The sequence below is a fragment of the Myripristis murdjan genome, chromosome 12 (assembly GCF_902150065.1).
Source record: "Myripristis murdjan chromosome 12, fMyrMur1.1, whole genome shotgun sequence".
Lineage (NCBI taxonomy): Eukaryota > Metazoa > Chordata > Actinopteri > Holocentriformes > Holocentridae > Myripristis > Myripristis murdjan.
The window spans coordinates 20,755,660-20,776,026 of NC_043991.1; the positions used below are offsets into that span (position 1 = coordinate 20,755,660).

The following is a 20,367-nucleotide window of genomic DNA, read 5'->3' on the forward strand; positions in this document are numbered from 1 at the left end:
ATCACAAACTAAACCAAAACTGAAAAAGAGCAACATTTTGGAGAAGCTGAAGCATTTCACGCTGTACTTAAAATAATAAATTCTCTGTGCAAAAATTCTCAGTATTGTGGTGACACCCACTGAGAATTTTTTTAGTTTTAATTTTTTTCCAAGTGGCTGGAAAGTATCTTTTGTGTGCCGTAAAGGGCTTTTGTGTCATAACAACGGTTGAGATTTCACATCAAAGATAAATTTGAAGTAATTTTTCTTGGTTTTACCAATCTTACAACAACTGCATCAGAATGATTAGGTTTCCAAGGAGAATTTTAGGAGATGAAGGAAAACGTGGCACAGAGCTGGCCATATATGGCTGAGAGCTGCATTATGTGCGTGTTATTGGCTTATGTTTGCAGGTCTTTAATCTGCGTGGATGGAGACGTGTGTAAGTTCCCTCTGGTTATCTGTACATCCCCTTCTTCAAATAGCCGAATGTGAGAATTGTTTGCTCCATCTCTGTGCTAAACAATGCTGTAAAATATCTCATGAGAGCTTCCTCAACATGTCATGCAGAAGTGATCCAGGAAAAAAGAAAAAAAAAAAAAACAGGATGTTATCCAGATATAAAAAACCCCATAACTGGCAGACCTGGCAGCTTCCAATTAAGGTCAACTTGCCCCACTGACTCACTGTTAAGTCAACATGATAGCTTGCCCTGGGGAAACTTGGGCTGTGAGTCTTCATAAGGTCCTATACTACCTCTTGTATTCAGCATTGGGTGACTTCAGGTATTCAAAAAACACAAATCCTTTTAGGTCCGTGAAAGATGCAAAAATCGCACACCTGGGCTCAAAGAACCAATTTTTATTCCACATTTTGGTGTGTGTACTCCCGATGTTTCAGCCCAGTCACCAGACTCTGCTGATTTGTTTTAATGTTGATTTAGAAGTGGAAAAATATATATGTACACAACCATCTGGGGGAAAAAAATACAATCGTGCAAATCAAAGGAAGGCAGTATTATGAGGCATGTTTCTGTAATTTTGAGATCATGAACAAAGTGATAATGCAACAGTATTGTAAATGTGGAGCTACTACACAGTTTCTGTATAGAGGGGGATGAAGGCCACACAAAAACAAGTAAAATGTGTTATGAGATTAATCTATTTATTATTTAGGATTATACTGAAGCTATTGCATTAAAGTATTAAGATTTACTAAGTAATTTAATATAAGAAAATAAACATTCAAACAATTCTGTAATATAACTAAATACAATACAGTGTACCTGTGCTAAGGCTGATTATGGGTAGCGCTACACCGCAGTGATTATATTTCTATTATTAACATATTGGAGGAAAACAAAACAATAGAATAGAATAAATATTCCTGCATCTTTGGCCAAAGCAAAAAAAGGTAATCAACAGTGCACCTATCACTATAACAGTTAACACTTGAACAGCAAGTTGCAGTTAGTTTAACACCAAACAAACTTGATTATTAGTTTTTTAGCAACTAGTCCCAACAAATCCAACCTATTTTGCCAGTTTGTGTCCGTGATGATACATTTCTCTCCGACTTACACAGGAAGTTACATGAATTATAGCCATGACAAACTCTTTGTCCTGAAGAATAAAGATTACGCTTTTTTTAGGAGTAGTTTTCAAAGTGACATTGAACACTCAAACAGAATGGGTCATATATGTGTAATCTGTAATCTGTCTCTGTCTAGGGAGGCAGGGAATCGTTCATTTATTCTCATCCGGGTACAGTTACGTATAATCTGGTATAGACCCACCTGGGTCTGCCTGGATTTAGTCCATGTGATGTGAATAATTTGCATCTCTATATCTTTGGCTGGATGTCTCAGCTCTACTACAAGCTTTTCCGATATATAATATGTAATTGCTTCAACTGGTTTTATTAGCGCATCTTTATTAGCTACAGGAACTTTTGTAATCTATATCAACCACAAGTGTTAATCAAAACAGAAAGATATATATCTCTTGCTCGACTACATTACATATTAATCAAACTTGTGCTGATAAATGATCTATATATAACAAAATATAGAATGTTTATACTTATTAAATGGAAGTATAATATAGTTTGATTTATATAAAAATGATAATATCAATAATAATCATCATCATAATAAGATATTTAGATATACTTAATTCTATATAATATAATTAATTCTATGTAATTCTTAATTCTATTCTATATATAATATCTAGAATGCCAAGAGTGTCATAAGATTTAGAAAGTCACAGGGTAAGTGTCACATCAGGTTCAGCGAATATCACATTCCTCACCAATTACGGAAGTCATATTTGATTTTTACTGCATTATTGCATCATGGTTAGAAAGCCCAAGAGATGCTCTTGTAATGGCCCCTTTAGCCTTGCTTGAGTTTATCTTGACATACTTTATCTACACTCTCTAAGCTGTGTTTTGACAGCATCTTGGGACTCAGGCACCACAAAGCTTAAATATTCAGGGGATGAACAAAATCACTGAAACACCCAGAAATACCAAGAAACACAAATATGAAGTACCTAACAAGGATGAGGGTGTCACTTTGCCCTCTGCATAACGTCAGCCCTCCTTGGACTGTTGACATACAAGGCCTAAGCTGTGTAGTGGAACACCAGTGTTTTCACCACAGGGTGCCCCTCGTCCTGTAAGACTGCCTCATATTTCCTGCCTGTTGTATGACCATGCAGAGCGAACATCAGACCAAGAGACTCCCACAACACTTTATGCTCGCCATAAAGTCACAGATCCACCACCTGGTTTAACAGCCGGCAACAGACATTATCAGCTTTCTGCAAATCCAAGTTGATCTGAGTGCATTCGCTTTTCCACTGCTCAGGGGTCCAGGTTTTCTGCCTCTTTGTGCCTTTATCTCTGCTATTAGCATATTAATTGATTCTTCAGTGTATTTTTGTTGCTTAAATATCCTGTCAAGTGTCCATTTTTTTCCATCTGTGAGCTTTGACTTGTCCCTCTTTGCTTATGCGGTTTGTCAGTGTTTTTGTGAATGATACATCTGCAATCCTGGCACCAACTATTTGGGCTCATATTGCTTTGCTAACTCACATATAAAAGTGCTTGTGACTGTCAGACCTTGTTAACTTCCAACTGGCATTCAACTTAATGACCTGCCTTTGTAGCTGCCATTGTAACTGTAAACTATAAAGTCGATTTTCATTTGGTGTTTGTGATTTGTCCATCCCCTCTGCATCTCCCATAACTGTGACACTTTCTGTTTTTTCAAAAACATCTTAAGGAGATTCTCTGCATTTAGTGTACATATAATATAATAGTTGTTTAAGACATAACTTATATTATCATTGTTTTAAATTTTTGGTATGTGTAGTGGCTTCCACAGTCAACACACTATAAGCCTGTAAGGTCTACGATGGCCTTAATGAAAATGGTGTCATCTCTCAGATAAGAGCTCTTGCCAGCCAGTTTAGCCAGCGGACAGAAGAGTGGGCAGCCGCTGGCAATGTTCATCTCACTGATCGGCCGCTGAAAGGAGGTGGAGCTGACATCGGGGCGGAAGGCATCGATGATGTGCTCCCTGTTGTTCTGATCTAAGAGCATCAAAGTCACCTGGAGGGAAACAGAGCAGAGGAGAGCTTTCAGAGATCAGAAAGACCAGCACTTGTTGCAGTGTTGTGGATTAAAATGAACGGACAAAGATAAAATGCAGTATTAATAATTCCTACCTTCTGACTGAATGGCCACTTGAGCAGAGCGTCACACTTTCCCCTCATCACCACAAAGAAGAGTGAAAGGTGTGTTCCTCGACCTGTCCCGTCTCCATTCAAGTACAGTCTCAGACACATCTTGTAGCCGTACTTGCTGGAGTAGAAAGCTGTGACGGAAAAAAGAGGAAAGCTACATGAGCAAGGGTTAACTGCAAACCAAGCCTGAAATACAAGTCACAGGAGAGTAGGAGGGAACCCTTACACTCCTTTAAGGATAACATGGGTGTGTGCATGTGGAAATTCCCTTTTCTAACATACCACGCTATGAAGCGCATGTCAAGAGATGGAATCTTGTCTACATACTGACAATATCACATGATCGCATGTCCTTCCAAAATGAACAAAGGATGGCATTAAAATGGCCTCCCTGCAATCAATCTTTGATCATACCTGGCGAGAACATGGCAGGTGTTCGTCCAGCCACAGCATCTTGTCTTCGGCGTGAAAAGTCAGAGATTTTCCACACAAATATGCCATCGTAGGTGCAGAACTGGAGCTCTCGCAGTTGCTGCTCAGTCTCTGCCAGCTGCAAGTCTCTCATAGTAAGGGTCCTCTCTAGTTGCCGCACCTTATTGCTGAGGTTCTCGATCTTGTCTTGGTCCAAACGATGTTGGTGTGAGAAAGCCTCCAGTGTGACCGAACTCCGTTCCACCTCCCGGTTCAGGACACACACAATGTTCTCCAGTGCGTTCACCTGTCACAGCACACACAATTCTTTTAGGACTTTTTTCCCCATCAAAACCCCTACACACAGGCGTTAAAAATTGGATTTGCTAGAACTGCCATCATGGAGGCAATAGCACATCATCATCAGCACACAAATTAGTGATCGAACAGGTCAGTACATCCAATCCACTGAGACCCACCTTCTTCTCTAAGTCCAGGGATTGCGAAGAGGCTGCAGCTCCAGCTCCCATGGTGACTCCCTCCTCAGGAGCCCTGTAGAGACCCAGACCAGAGTCCTCCTGCCACTCCCCGGGGCCTGTGGTCTCTGTACGCATCCGAGCCACCGACAGCACCATGGGTAGGAGCAGGCGCAGGTGCTCCATAGTACTGCTCTGCTCGTGGTCATTTTGCTTTCCGTTCTCGATCTGAGAGGGCATGGGGAAAAAATTAGATGGATCTTCTGGACAAATTTATGTAGTTTAACTAACAACTGTAAGAAGCTTATGAGGAATTTCACAGAATAAATCCATAGTTTGTATGCAAGGAATGGCCAAAACAAGTTTCCTCAATGATGAGCTTTTGCTATCTTGTTATGCTTGATGCTGTTTTTTTTTTTTTTTTTTTTTTTTGAGGTCAGGAAAGGTGTGTCCATTTGTTTCCTGATCAAAATATTTTTATTTAAAGGCAAAATGAGTAAGATTTTCCTAAGAACAACAACAACAACAAAAACAACAACAAAAAAACAGAATATACATTCACACAAAAACAATCCCCCTCAATCAGACACACTGCCCTCTGCCTGGATTTTTTTGTTTTGCTGAGCTTGGGACTCCTCTGGGCATCAGCCATTGGCTGTGTAGCTCCCAGCCAATCACAGCGCATGGTGCCAGACTGATAGCAAGACATGCAATAGGAAGCTACAAAATCACAGCCTCGGATCGGGGAAAAAAGGAAATCTGGCCAGGCAAAATGTCAAGTGGACAAAGTTCATTCCACAACAAGAGTTGGCTTTCACCTGCTGGTGAGGATTGAAGGAGAGGATGAGGATTTTTTCATAGGACAGTGACATTACACTTGGGGACGCTGTTTCATTCCGTCGCTATCCTGGGAAATGAACACTCCCTGTTGGTGGTTAGCTTAGCCAAGGGGAAGAGGCCAACTTTGAATACTGTGTTTACAAACCACAACCAAGAAACCCTACTCATTCTGCCTTTAATAATTTTGTACCATGAAATGACTGTATTTTTTTTTTTCTGACCGTCTTCAGTGACTTATTTGCAAAATGGCCAAATATAGTTAAAGAAATCATCATACAACATAGACATACTAACTTAAGCTGACCTACTTTTGTTGATGTGTATTATACATAGTTTTGAACAAACAGCCAGAGGAAGGGAAATTTTACAGGACGTGTGTGAAGAGATTTGAGGTTATAAGACTGATATGATCAAAGCAGATGATTCATAATTAGTTGATTGTTACCTACCACAGCTTTACAGCCCACTTCACTGAAAGGACATGCACTCTTTGACTTGACACAGGACTTGATGTGGTCGTTGAACTGAATTTGGAATAGACAAAGGAAATGTCAGGATGTGGGCCAGCCCCCCAGGACGTCTGAATTACTACAAACATGAAAATGAAAGTACCTTACAGGAATCTTACACAGAACATAACTATCAAGTGACCAGTAAACTCAAGAAAGAAAAAAGAAAGTAGCTTGTAGTGGCCTAAAAAAACACCATAAAATGTGTCCCTGCTCTAAAGATTATCTCATGTGTTTTTAGACTAACAAGAAACCCCTTATTAGGAAAGGAAATGTTTCAACAATAAAAGAAAGAAGTTGAGCACACACATCCAATCAGATACTCAACCACAGGACATTTAAGGCAACAAAAATAATAATTAAAAAAAACAGTTTACACATGGAGGTAAACCTTGATCCTATGATTTAATGATTTAATGTCAGGTCAGATTAATGTTTTGACCCAAACAAGATAATCCTGACAGGATAAAAACCTTGATCTACTCTATCATCAAACTGTGGGAGCATGACTTGCCTCAGTTTATACTATACACATTTTGATTAATGTGCAAACATTATTGAGCCAAACAGATTTTAGAAACTTCACTCCACATAATTTAAGAGTTTACATGGAAAGTTAAAGGGGCGCAAAGTAAGAACGCTGACCTTTTCTCTTGGGATCTTCTTCTTGCCACAGTCCTTGCATTGCAAGGGAAACTTTTGGCAGATCTCATCATGGGCCTGAAATACACCAAGTGGGAGTAAGAAATGTGTTTGATCTCCATTATATACAGAATAACACAATCAGCAGCTGTTTTATTTCAGAGCAGAGGTGTCCCATTCATTTGAAAGTGTGCTATAATCAGAGTGTTTTTGTCTCGGGCCACTGCTGCTGGAGGTCAACCCTCTTCCTCACCTTGATGTCTTTGAAGTTGAAGGTGGCCTTGCAGTATTTGCAGTTTAATGTTCTGGCCTCACACTCTCTCTCGGCATGCCTGTCCTTCTCTGTACGAAGGATGAAGTTTTTGCAGGCGTCGCATTGTACTCGTTCAAATTCACAGCGACCTTCATGTTGAGCCTGACGTGAATGAAAGACATACAGAGTCAGAATTTCCCCCTCCCTCTTACTGTGCCACACAAAGCCAAGTTATGTCTGGTAATCAAACAATGTTAAGGGAGTGTTTTTGTTATCACAGCCTTTGTAAGTGCAAAAGCTAGCCTTGAATACACATATAAGATAAAAAAAAAAAAAAAACCCTAACTGAAACCTGGTGTTTTGTCAGTTATTATGAACAAGCTGGTTAACCATAAATAAAACGGTCTAACACACCCTTGTACCCAAAGGGCTGCTTGAGGATTAGAGGTGTGCCAAATAATGTAAGAAAACCAGTTACAGCTTGATATGCTTTTTAAAAATTTCCCTCCAGAATGCACAGTCACGCAGATGAATAGCACAACAACAAAATTTTTTATGCATGAAAACTAATGTGCACACACAAACATTCCCTCCATTAATAATTCAACCAATCAATATTTTGCACTAAAACTAGTCTACAAACTATACACAACAAACTATACAACTAACACTGTTAATACATCCTGAGTTTAAAGGTGTAGTTACAATCTATAATCTCTAATTTCTAAATTTTCTGTCACCCCCCAAACCTCACAACACACACACAATTTTCAAAAAGACAGCACACTTGAAAAGCAACTCAATAACACAAATGGGGAAATATGGCTGAGTGCAAAAATGGAAAGAACATAAACAGAGGAGTGACAAAAATCAAAGGCATGCTGTGACTAGAGTCTCGCAAAAAAAAAAAAAAAAAATCATAATTATAATGCACTTAGCAATAAAAGTTCAATTTTGAACAGTTAATAAGAGGTAAGACATTAAGATATTAAGAGGGATGGGCGGGGTACAGCGGGGTGTGGTTTCTGGGACAGAAGGAGGAAAACACTCATTAATTCTCACCACTGCGCCACGGAGCCACAAAGCAGGAACCACAGGTAGGTTAGCATGTTTTTGTTTGACTGATGCTCATTTTCCAGACAGGCTAGACCGACACTTTTCAGGATTACATTAATTATGAGTTTTTTCCAAGATCTAGAAGACAAAAGTGCGCCCGACCAAAACACTCATCAACGCCACGATTCATCTTTTTTTCCGGCTTTGGAAAACCGCATCCTCCGTTTGTGTAGCATTGCTCTTTCCAGTCAGCAATGACTAACCCAGTGGCCTACCATGTTATCTGTGCTCTATCACAGATAACGCGGTCACTTCACACACAAACACTCATCACGTTTTCAATGTGGCAAGGACATATAAACCTTTAACACATACTTTTACTGCAGACACCGAGGCCACAAAATAAACTGATAATTGTCTATCTTAAGAAAGAGCAGGGTTCAACCACATACAAGCCTCGTCAGCAAAGCATTTGCAAGCATGTCGAATTATTTCAAACACCAGCAAAGTGTTGCTGCCTTAAACGTACTTCCTGTTTACACGCTTGCTCTACATATGGTTGTTATAGAGTAGCCTAGATGCATGCCATGTACAGACACACTACGAGCACAGCAAACACCCTTTCACAGCAAATCGGTTATCCTTAGCTTTAACTGTTACTGGATTACTTTGCCCCACCCTGAGACATTCATAGTAGAAGCCAAACCAGACAGACAACATCAACACAAAGCACTCTTTCACAATGCTAGAACAGCCAACTGTATACCCATATTCCCTTGTGAACCAGCTAACCTGATGTATGAATAGCAGTTTCATTATCATTAATCTTCTCGTTTCCTAGCTGTCTGTAGTAATCTAATCTAGTTAATCTAAATTTCATGACTATCCACCTCGGTACTTTCCACTGAGCTGTTCCCTCAGCTGATAAATAAGGGCCTTGGGCTTGGGTATGGTTGGGACTTTCCAGGCTATGTGTCAAGTTTCACTTCCTTTTTCATCATCCTCATGCAACAACAACCACTCACTCTGCTAAAGGGAAATTCAACCCTGAGCCAACATTCAAAAAAATTCAAAAAAAATGCCACAATGGAATGAGCGGGTAAAGAAATTTTGAAAGGCAGGGATTTTTTGTGACATTACTAAATTACTCCCTTATCTGATTAAATCAGATTAGTACTCTAGAATTGGCAGCAGTGGGTTATATTGCAATAAAAACATCCACAGCTTTAAAAAAGTCAGACTTTGTATATACCTCATACTCTTTGATGGAGCCTGTCCAACTGCACCCCTGGTTAAGACACCTGGCAGGCAGACTGGCTATTTCTCTTCCTGCAGCATTGTCCGGAAAGGCCTGGTGGAGGGGGGAGAACAGAGAGCACAATAAGATCATAAAGGCATTAATTATAATTGCAAGCAGACACAGTGGGTGGTATTGTGTAGCGCCTGTGAGGAGGAAACTCCGGTGGGGGGTTGGGGAGGTTGGGGGCATCCCCTGTTTTTCACTGAGTTTCCTTTCTTGAATACATAGCAGCCTTTTCCTAGCCAGGAAATTTATAGCTTCAGTCTTGTCGAAACCAGTGTTTTGCCTGGAAACAGTTGTGTGGGTGTGAAATATATGGGAGTTAGTGTCTGCTCATCAGAAGCAAGAGAATGACTCACAGAATCTGATCACTGAATAGTTCCCAACTTACCTCATTGCTATTTAGAATGGATATAGATTCTTCAAAAATATCCTCCTGGTGGCAGGCCTCACAAGGCTTTGGGCCGGAACTGACAAACAAGATAAGCTGGGTCACTTTACAGTAAATAACATTCAGAGGATCAGCTGGTGGGCACTGACAGGCAGCAATAATCCTCACCTGATCCATTACTGGAGCATCAGCTAAGCACCATGGATCAGAGCTGAGGTACAAAGATGAATCATCAAATCAAGGCACTAGCAATCTACTGTTTAGATAGCACAAGAAAAAGAGATGTTTGTGACACTTTACAAACACTGATGTTTCTAACCTTGACTTTGGGATATGCAAGGTTTAGAAAAAATCAGCAGGGGGTTAGGGAAAGGATGAGGGGATCAAGATAAATCTTTTGATCAAGAGAAAACCTTAAGTCTGGCGTGATTTTGTATGCTGTTAACACCTCCACCATTCTGTGTGTCATCCAAAATATAGAAAATATTGATGGAATTTGATAAAAGAAAAAAATGTTGCTAGTGAAAAGCTACTCATTTGGGAAACAGAACTACAACAGTCAGCCATGGCTATCTGTCAGGTTGTCATGATTAGGTAAACAGAGCCTATATGAACAGTAAAAACTATGATTGTTTGATTCGGTGCCATGAAAATCTAAATTTGAATGTACAACAGTCAGGAGAATTAATTCTGGCACAAAAAAACAACAACAGAAAAATAATGTAGAGGCCAGATCATCGCTGCTGTAGTCCGCTTTAGCCAGTGAGTAACAAAAATGAATACTGAAAATAACAAAAGCATCAAAGGTGATGCTGGTGAACATATTTAACCACTGCAGCAAACATAGCCCATCTTATGGATATCCACTCCTCACAGCCCTGATTTTTGACATTTGAAAAGTGCATACATATTTTCTATAAAAAAATCTGGACTACACAGCAAATGGTAGAGATGATAATCTACAAAATATAAAATGACAACAAACTAACAACTTCCAGCCCCATACCAATAAAAACACACTACATATCATGTCAGCATGTCACAGCATGTATAAGCAGCATGTTGAGGAAGCAACTCACAGATATCTAACCAAGCCGGTTATTACAAAACATTCTTCATGTCAGGGCAGCTTCAGTTATGGACTGTGACATGCACATAAAATAGGTTTGGCTTTCATGACACATTTCATCATGTCACACCAGACACATAGTGATGGACGTGATAGAGCAGAAGCAGTATTGTGAAACGTTCGCTTGCATGCCATGAATTATTTTCTAGATAACTTATGAGTTATCTTCTAGATAACTCATTGATTATCTTCTAGATAACTCATGGCATGGACCTACAGAAGTCCTTCAAATCATACGTTTCAAACCTGACCAGACATCAGTTTAAGAATGGACCTGGTGGCTTCAATTGGTGTATAACATATGTATAATCTGTGCTGATTGTAGCAGGGCAGTATGACTGGCCACTGGGTCATGTTCTGCTATAGCTGAAGATCTTTTTCATAACAAATATCATAACTACATGTATATCAAGAAAGAATGAAATTTTCATGACTCTCTTATATGACTCTCAAGTAATTTCCAGACTTTTCCAACCCTGACAAAGATTAAAGGTGCACTATGCAAAATGCTTATTCAGGATGCTTGTGTATATAGTGCAAAAATACATGCCTGACTTGACTGTTTACCCGGCACTCTTTGAACCCGAGTGAGTTCTTCACAAGACTGTCTTATGACTGTGATACTGTGATATTTTTAGAGGGTTGTTATGTTAGGCATCCAAAACAAACTTCTAAAAGTATCCAGTATGAACCACTCCATTAGTTCATACTATTTCTACATTGCCCTTTATTGCACCAAACTTTCTCTCTGTTTTTCACTGTGTGAAAATGTTTTGGAAAAAAAGGTAGTAGCTTTAATTCTTCAGAATTGTGTCAATTTCTCATGTTTATTTTCTTTTCTTTTTTTTTTTTTAATAAAAACATGACATGAAGTTCTTATTTCTACCCAGGGAAAGAAAAAAGTAAATATGCATCCAGTTTTCAGCGTAGTCAAAAAAGTACCAAAAACAAAACAAAACAAAACAATTAAAATCCCAGTTGGTGAATAATTCCCAGGTACTTTATGTGCAAACTGGCACACCAGTGTATTAATGCACGAGTGCATTCAATATAAATAAATAAACCAATGCATTAGTGATTATAAGAAGAGAAGCTCCATGTGAGATGGGAAGAGAAGCCAAAATGAAGCCATGTGTATGTTTAGAATGAATCAGCATGGTTGGACCTTTATGCTCACTGACTTCAGCAAGAGGATCCAGTCATGTGAAAGCTGACGCTGCATTAGCTGAGTGATATCTGTGCAAAGGAAAGCACACAGGATGTGCTGACAGGTGCCAGGCAAGCAACAAATGCACTACACACAAGCCTCAGCAGGATGCTAGAAGATGCTGCTATATTATGAGATCTAGGTAAGTCTGAGCATGCCCAGTAAGAGGGAAGCATTTAAAGGGAGGCCAGCTTTAGATGGTTTGAGGACCTCCAGTCTAACCTGGTGAGCTGTTTGAAGCAGTGGACACAGAAGCGGTGGCCACACTGTGCCTGTACAGGCTTCCTGAGGACCTGGAGACATTGCTGACATTTGTATTTATTTTCCATGGGCACCGACAGCACACTGAGGGGAATCCCTGGTAGGGAGTCTGTGCAGTCCAATGAGATGCGGGCCATTCCTCTCCATCAAACTCTGGTGCTGTGCCCTGGGAACACATACCGCCCAAATTTGTGTTAACAGTTGCAAGAAAAACCAATACATAAATGACAACACACATCTGTTCAACACTTGTGCAAAAGAAAAAGACATTTAAACAGTACTTCAAATTTGTCATGCAATGATATCAATATATTGACTTACAAACAGGGGGAAAAAATCATTCCACAATACTTCTTCTAAGTTCTACCATTTTTTTCCAGTTGCCACAAAAAGTGAACTACTGGTCTAACTATATTTAATATTAAATTGCTGTAACGTTGTCAGGGGCATTATATTCCAATTGGTCAATGTTGGTGTCATCATTTGTGGAGTTTGTAATTCTGGGTTTGCTCAACATTCTTAAGCCATTAAAACCACACATTTTTGTCTCAGGAGGAAGCATATTCTATATAAAAGCTGCAACATCACCAGCCACTGATGACCACTGGTCACTCAGTGGTGTCTGAACAGCCAGTCTGAAAAAGTTCTGCCTAATGGTCAATGCCATCTTCATATCGTGGCTGAGAAAACCCAAATTTGGACGACGAGGTGAAGCTGAGGAGGAATGACAATAATCCACTGATTTGGAGTATACTAATGTCTATACCACAGAACCTTCTAGAAAATACTCCCTAGTCTGTAGCATTCTATACAGTCCAATATAACATCTCATGACCAAAGTAACAAACATGTGATTGCGGACATAGCGAGACATACATTGCTGCATTGATCCTACAGTACTTCTACAATTCATTCATTCAGTAGTATTGCTCCTGCTAAAAATTTCACTGACTGGCCACTGTCCACGCCTTTAAAGAGTACCTGCTTTATGGCCTTTTCTACTCTAAATGGATTAGAATTTCCAAAATGAACATCATGCTACACTTAGGAAAACCTGAAACTACTTTCAGAAACCATAACATCATGGGGAAAATGTTTTTTTTTTTTTTTTGAGTTGATAAATTAAGAGAAAAATAGTGTTCCTCCTGTTGAGTTTAGTAGTCTGTTTCATCACCTGCTGGCTGTGAAGACAAACTGCACTTTAAGCTACCTCCACTCTGGCTTCACCTCTCCAGAGGTCTGTCTGCAGCCTGCAGCACAAAACAAAACTAGTACGAGACACGCCCACTTACGTCAGTACAAGACACGCCCCCCCATCACTTTTCCTAAGCTTATCCTCAGCAGTGTGGGCGTGTCTTGTACTGACGCAAGTGGGCGTGTCTTGTACTGACGCAAGTGGGCGTGTCTTGTACCAAGGCATGTTTTGTCCTGTTCTAAGTGGGTGTGCCTTGTACTGATGTAAGTGGGCGTGCCTTGTACCAAAGCATGTCTTGTACTGCCCTGAGTGGGCGTGCCTTGTACTGATGTAACACTGGGCGTGTCTTGCACTGCCATAAGTGGGCAAGTCTTGCTCTGAGTCAGCAGGCTGCAGACAGCCCCAACTTGCCAGTGGCTGAGCCCTGAAATGAGTCATTTTCCACAATTGGCACTCAGTTGAGTGAGTGCCTTGTGAAGATGTAGTTTTGACCTGAATATCACAACAGCCAGAGATACTAATCCATATGCCATATTTAATTCTGGTATTTCAGTATATTCTGCTATGCTTTACTTAATCTTAGTAAAAGTTAATTCTCCCCACAAATGGCATAATCTAATACCTGTTACCTGTATGTTTGTCTGTTTATCTAGGGAAGCCTGTTTTCTGACATCATCACCACATTTTCTCAGGGAGTGCAATCTGAAGTTCATTAAGTGCCATCAAATGGCGAATGCTTTTTTCATCTATATTATCAGACGCATTCACATGATATTCTTACCAAAATTAAAATAACAACATAATGTTACTCATCTGTGGGGCTTGTACTTGTTAATATTGATTGTTTTGTCTATTTTTCCAAAAACTACTCAAGTTGTACCTTGAAGAATGCTCAAGCAGGCTACTATTTGGGGAACTTACATCACCTTTTTTAGGGTGTAGGCCTATACAAAAGCCACAAAGCTCTTTCGGTTATTTTAAGAAATTTTATTGTAATCACTTAAGAACAAATACAATATTTCAAATTTTAAACTCATGTTGCATTCAAATAATTACAAATAAAATACAGAGTACAGTAACCAGTTACTGAAATGTTACTGGCCAGTGACTGCCAACTGTGCCGAAAGGATGTTGCCTTGAACTGAACTGTTATCAGGGGTCAAAGCACCAAAGATGCTGACATCCTGTTGTTGTTGAGTAGTTTCCTCCTCTTCTGCTGCTGCCTTTTCAGGGTTCACTCACACCTGTGTGCAACTTTTTTTTTTTAACTTTAAACTGATAAAGAACTGTTTCAAACATGCATAAAGCACATTTTGTCCATGTCTCTAATGGCACTTTTCCACTAGCAACTACTCGGCTTGTAAAGTTTTCCATTAGGTGGTAGTACCTGTACTATTTTAGTACCTCCTTGACCAGGGTTCCAAGTGAGCTGAGTCGAGACGAAAATGTGATGTACACAGAGTGCAGGCCACTGATTGGACAGGGAGCAACGGCACATGAGAGCACCTCCTGAACAAAAACCAAACTCGGCATTTTTAAAAGAAAACGGCAACAGTGACCGTGCGCATTGATCATCGCTGAAGTTGGCAAAGTTGGAAAATGGCAAGCAAACCGGTACCGTGGTCAAATGAAGAGGTGGAGACTTTTCTGTGCTTGGTGGTGGCCCAAAGAATCCAGAGAGAGCTGGACGGTGTGCCGCCTTGCTATGACGACTCCACCGACGACGAGGTGGTTCTCAATTGTAATGGAAAATGACCGAAACCGAGGCAAGCCGAGTAGAGATGAGTACGTGCTAGTGGAAAAGCGCCATAACACCTTCATTTGGTCAAACTTTTAATTTCAATTTCAATAAACTAAAGAGAAAAACGAAATGCTTTTTTTGTTTTACTCAAAACTGCCAGACTTGGAAAATCCCAGATCCTTCGCTAGACATCACATTAGAAGTGGAAAGACAAAAACAGCTGTGGCATACATGTAAAAAATCTTAGACTGTATGTCAAGTTGCTACATAAATTTCTACATACATATGGTATGTACGGAGCCTGACAGTTTAAAGAAGCAGAGATTATGACCAACGGAATTACCCTACAGTGCTGCTTGGTTCTCTGGAGAGTGTTACTGAAGTTGAATATCTAGTATTGTTAAGAATATTTATTAGCTCGCTCATCAAATCAATGTACTGACATTGCAACAGGAGAAAAAAAATCGGCAAAAAGTAAAAAAAATAAAAAATAAAAAATAAAAATAAAAAAAGGAGGATCCTGAAAAAATTTTGGTTTAACAGAAAGGTTTACTTTTTTCTTTCTTACCTTTTAGGACTTCCAGACATTACACTCATATCAACAGAGAGTAGCAGCATGTGATGAATGAAATATTTTGCTTAAAGCTGGACATGTTACAGACCCACAGGTGTGAATCGCAATAAGCACCTTTGCCTCCTAGTGGTCAAATATGGTCGTGTTCTCTATTGCAGATAGACCAGATATAAATAATGAACAATTAAGATATACCTGATCCTGTCACCAATCTACAAAGTGACTTCCAGGAGCTGCAGTTCATTTTATAGCAGTGGTGCTTTGCTGCTAGAACTGCACTGGACTGCTAATTTAACCACATTTCCCAGTCTTTTCACCCTATGCATGCTGGGATAGCAACGAGCCCCTCGCACCCCTGAATAGCCGCGCGTTCCAACTCCAACGAGTTGTGTTGTATCCTTTGTCCTTCGTCGTATCCTCGACTCCTCAATGAAAGGTAGCGAGAGGAGGAAGCAAGAAAGAACCGAGAGGGGAGGCAAACTATTTTCAAACAAATGGAACGTCCTCGTCCTGTGCCATCTTGCAGGCGCGCCAGACTTGACAGAAATCCATCTGCAGATGGCTGCGACGTTGAGAGGGAAGGTTTCCCTTCATAGATTACAAATGATTTTCATCAACATGAATGCTTTAAAAAGTGATATCAGCAATGTGTGTTTGTGTGTTTGTATGTATGTATGCATACAGCGATAATTATGTTTATTTCCCTATTTCATTCAATTACAACTGTTACTGTTTTTTTTATGATAAATGAGGACAGGCATACATAAAGATAATGAGTGAATACTCCAGAGTCGTTCCAATTCCACTTTGTCTTATTTAACTGCATGCAATCAGATGATAGCAGGCAAAGTCGCAGTTGCCTGAGCTGAACAGCTTGTGTTGCAAACGGGCCGCAGAGTTGGCTACTTATTCAAAGATGTTTTTCATCTTAACAATATCAGCTATTTAGCCTCACTGACGTCCACACAATTCTGGCCGCTCTGCCCATTAGGGGACATTCAAACCAGTTGTACCACTGGAGAGAGGAGTTGCCATGGCTGCCTGTGACAATCACTGCTGTGTTAAAGCGAAACTGTGATGTCAATAATTAATACAGCATTGACGGTTGGAAGGTCAACAACAGAAATAGATAAATAGATAAACTATTGCCCCTTTACAAAAGCTAGCTAAATTTGAATAACAGATTTAAACAAAAGCTTGTTTTATCATAAAGGAATTGAGAAGAAAATGGTAATCTGATATTTTTTCCAAATTAGGCTAGTGTTTTCACTACTGGATCCAGACAACAATATTAGTTGGAAAAACTGTCATTCAATGGGATACCTTACAGCCTTTGAATTTAGGTAACAAATATTTCTGCAAAAAGTATGCATGTATGAAAGCACAAATAGGTGTATGTATCAGCAAACCGTGTAAAGCATGCAAACAGATTATAGTTTAGCTGGAATTATGATGTAACCAAGAAAGCCAACCAACAGGTTGCACAGGACAGTAGTTGTCTGGTGAGAACATTTTGTAAGTACAGATTTACTCAACAATTGCTGAAGTGGGAAAAGTCCTATTCTCACAGAGTATTTTCATGATTTATAGTAGGAAGTGAGAATTTAAGTGAATGACTGGAACTTGAAAGGAAGTCAAACAGGACCAATTAAAGGGTTATTCTGACCCTAAATGCATATTAGTAGCAGCAGAAACACTGAAGCAGATGAAAAAGTAGCACATTTCTAATGAGAGTCACATGACTGACAGACTTACAGCAAGAGAACTTACAACAGCTTGGGATTGGCAAGTTAACATGGCCATATAGCACACATATAGCCAGTAACACATTAGTAACCATTAGCTGCGGCAGTAGTAACCACTTAAGATACAAAAGCAATTCAGTCCTTTAAAAAAAAACTAATAATCTAAGGCACATTCCCTGTGTTCAAATTATTATTATTATTATTATTATTATTGTTGTTGTTATCATTATTATTATTATTATTATTATTATTAGTAGTAGTAGTAGTAGTAGAAGCAGCAGCAGTAGTAGTAGAAGCAGTAGTAGTATTAGTATTATTTATTTTTCTCAGTAATAAAAGCAGCTGGTGTCTAGGAATATTCCAAAGGAATTAAAATTTCCATTCCATCTCTTTTTACTGGTGTAAAATTATCCAAACTTCTTAATTATACATCACAAATTTACATGGTAAAAATTTTTGTTTCAGTTTCCAGTGTACTATTTAGGCAAATTATTCATCTATTAACGACATCTTGTTATCATTCATGACTTTGAAGCTGTTCTTCATGTAGTTTTTCATGAAAATTTAAAGCTCTGTCATATAGCCTGGACTATGCAAAATAAAACTTCAAACAGTTTCTCTGAATGTGGACATAATTTAAACAAGAGTTCAGTGATCTATTATAAATAAAAGCATGTTACAGTGGGCAAGTCTACATAGCTCTAAAGATTACATCTGATTCATTCTACATGGTCTGTATTCCAACATTAGTGACTGTTTTATTTTTAAATTATTATTTTTAGTTCAACTGAGGATTTCTTAAACACTGAAAAAAGTGTTATTTCTGTATTCCCATGTTAAATATTCAAAGATAATAATCACTACTTATTATAATCAATACTATTCCATTATTATTCAATATTAAAATCAATGAATTATTCCAAGTGTTCTTCAGAGGTGTCTATCCTTCCACAAGGTTATTTGCAATTCAGTATAAAATCATATGACAAAAAATAAGTAAGAAAAACTTGTGAGTAATGATGCAGTTAAGAGGGTGATTCATACATAGTTATCTTGTTCAGTCATAGGTCACTATCTTTTCATATCAGAAGCCATATGGCATGACTTGTAATTTAGTCAGATGCTTTGCATAATTTCCAGCTCTTAGACACATATTGTTAGACACTTATTTCTATTATAATTAAGGATAATAGAACAGCCTAATTGAAGCCCAATTACGCCAGACTACGTATCATTTAACCCCATACACCCAGAGCAGAAAAGCATGCAACTAGAAAGGATGTATGACGTGTATAGTCATATAACACTGTTGTGCAAGAGAAGAAGGCAGTTGAGACAAAGAGCTACTATGAAACGAAGAGCAACGACATCGCAAACAAGTAGCAGTATGATTACACCCTTTCTGTAGTGTAAGGCTTCAGTAACCATAGAAACCTCAACAGGGTAGCAACTGGAACCCCAGACACCTGTCCATACACACAATCTCTTTTGTCTAAAAAACATCTATCACAACGTTAGTCCGGTATCCTTTGGCTCTCGCAATAGTTCTGGTAAACTTGGGAGCAGCTGTGACATCCGCATGTGTTGCCTATCCAGTTTCCGTCGCACTTTAACCGTTCGCCCTTACGTTCGCCATGTTGTTCAAACCCCTTTACATTAGCAAAGTACCAGTTTCTCAACACAACTTTCTGATGCTGTTTAAATCCCAACGGCAAGTTACTTACCCAGGTTCCGTCTGTTCACCATATACTCTTAACACTCAACAATATGCGAGTATTATAACAAGTTCCACCCAAGGGGCAGGGCTTATTGCAGACGGCATATAATGAGTACACATAATCATTGACTCAGTAGCTCGTTGCAGTGCGGCTTCGAGGAGATATGCTACGCAGCTAACCTAGCCCACGGGTAGGCAACCATGTACCATAGTGAGCCGAAAAACGACACCATGTGAGGTGATAAGTGAAACTATCTGGTGTGTTTGCTTGGAAAGAAAACCTGCAGACTCTCGGCTCACTATGGCTCATGGTTGCCAACCCCTGACCTAGACTCAAACTTATCTATAACCGGAACAAGGTTCAAAACTCAGCAAGCTAACTTAACGGCCGAATGGTAGCTCAGGCTAGCCAGCACTGCATCGTTCTACTAATGACTTAGCATTGTGGCGAGTAAACCATATCAGTCGTGTATAAACCAGCTGAACTGACCTTGAATTCTTGCTTGCAACCGTAGTCAGAAAAAAAAATCTGCTTTGGACAGTATTTCGTTTTTCTGAACAATACAAAACGAAACAAGAAGCTGTGAGGAGCACAAGGGCACTTTAACCTGGAGGCTAGCACTGTTTACATTTTGGTGCGACGTGTACAAAATGTTCACGGACAAAGTCGTCGGGAGGGACGGAGTCTTAAAGTCCACACTGCATCAACTGAAGCAGACCAAGTCCCGCCCGCACGGACTGCCCCGGAGATAAGGGCCCCGTTCTCCCCACCAGGGTTGCCAGGTCTGTGAGACAAAAGCAGCGAAACAGCAATTCAAAACCAGCCCAAAACCCGCCCAACCAGGTATAAAAAGGGCCCAAAAATCAGCCCAATACCAGAACTCAAAATATGCCCATAAAAATCCATATATGTTGCTTTTAAAGTCCAACAGCGTTGCTATAATTGCATAAACATTAAAGGCAATTTCCCGAAACAGTTCTTTCACCTATTTATTTTACAGTATATCAGAACTTAAAATATAATATGGGATACCATACTTCAGCTGACAGGCACTGGGCACGAGTGGTGCTGATGATGTGATTGGTCATGTGCTGAGTGGCCTCACACAGCATTGGCATATTATTTGTCTGTGGAGCATGTGACATATGTGGATAGTTTATATGCTGATCTGGCCCGGAGTCAGTTTGA

The 20,367-nt window shown here is 39.5% G+C and overlaps 1 protein-coding gene across 2 annotated transcripts; it reads right to left on the minus strand.

Moving 5' to 3' along the window:
- Window positions 1-825: 825 nt before the first annotated feature.
- traf2b (Tnf receptor-associated factor 2b) lies at window positions 826-19,887 on the minus strand. 2 transcript variants are annotated; one of them, XM_030066147.1, is made up of 11 exons: window positions 19,669-19,887; window positions 12,168-12,372; window positions 9,610-9,688; window positions 9,171-9,269; window positions 6,863-7,024; window positions 6,613-6,687; window positions 5,908-5,982; window positions 4,622-4,846; window positions 4,146-4,449; window positions 3,714-3,862; window positions 826-3,597 (listed from the first exon to the last, which is right to left on the minus strand). In XM_030066147.1, exons 2-11 carry the CDS (start codon window positions 12,341-12,343, stop codon window positions 3,379-3,381), a joined length of 1,563 nt encoding a protein of 520 aa, XP_029922007.1. In that variant the 5' UTR covers window positions 12,344-12,372; window positions 19,669-19,887; the 3' UTR covers window positions 826-3,378. The 2 variants fall into 2 exon arrangements, with proteins under 2 accessions (XP_029922007.1, XP_029922008.1); XM_030066148.1 differs by lacking the exon at window positions 19,669-19,887 and adding an exon at window positions 19,186-19,253.
- Window positions 19,888-20,367: the final 480 nt, after the last annotated feature.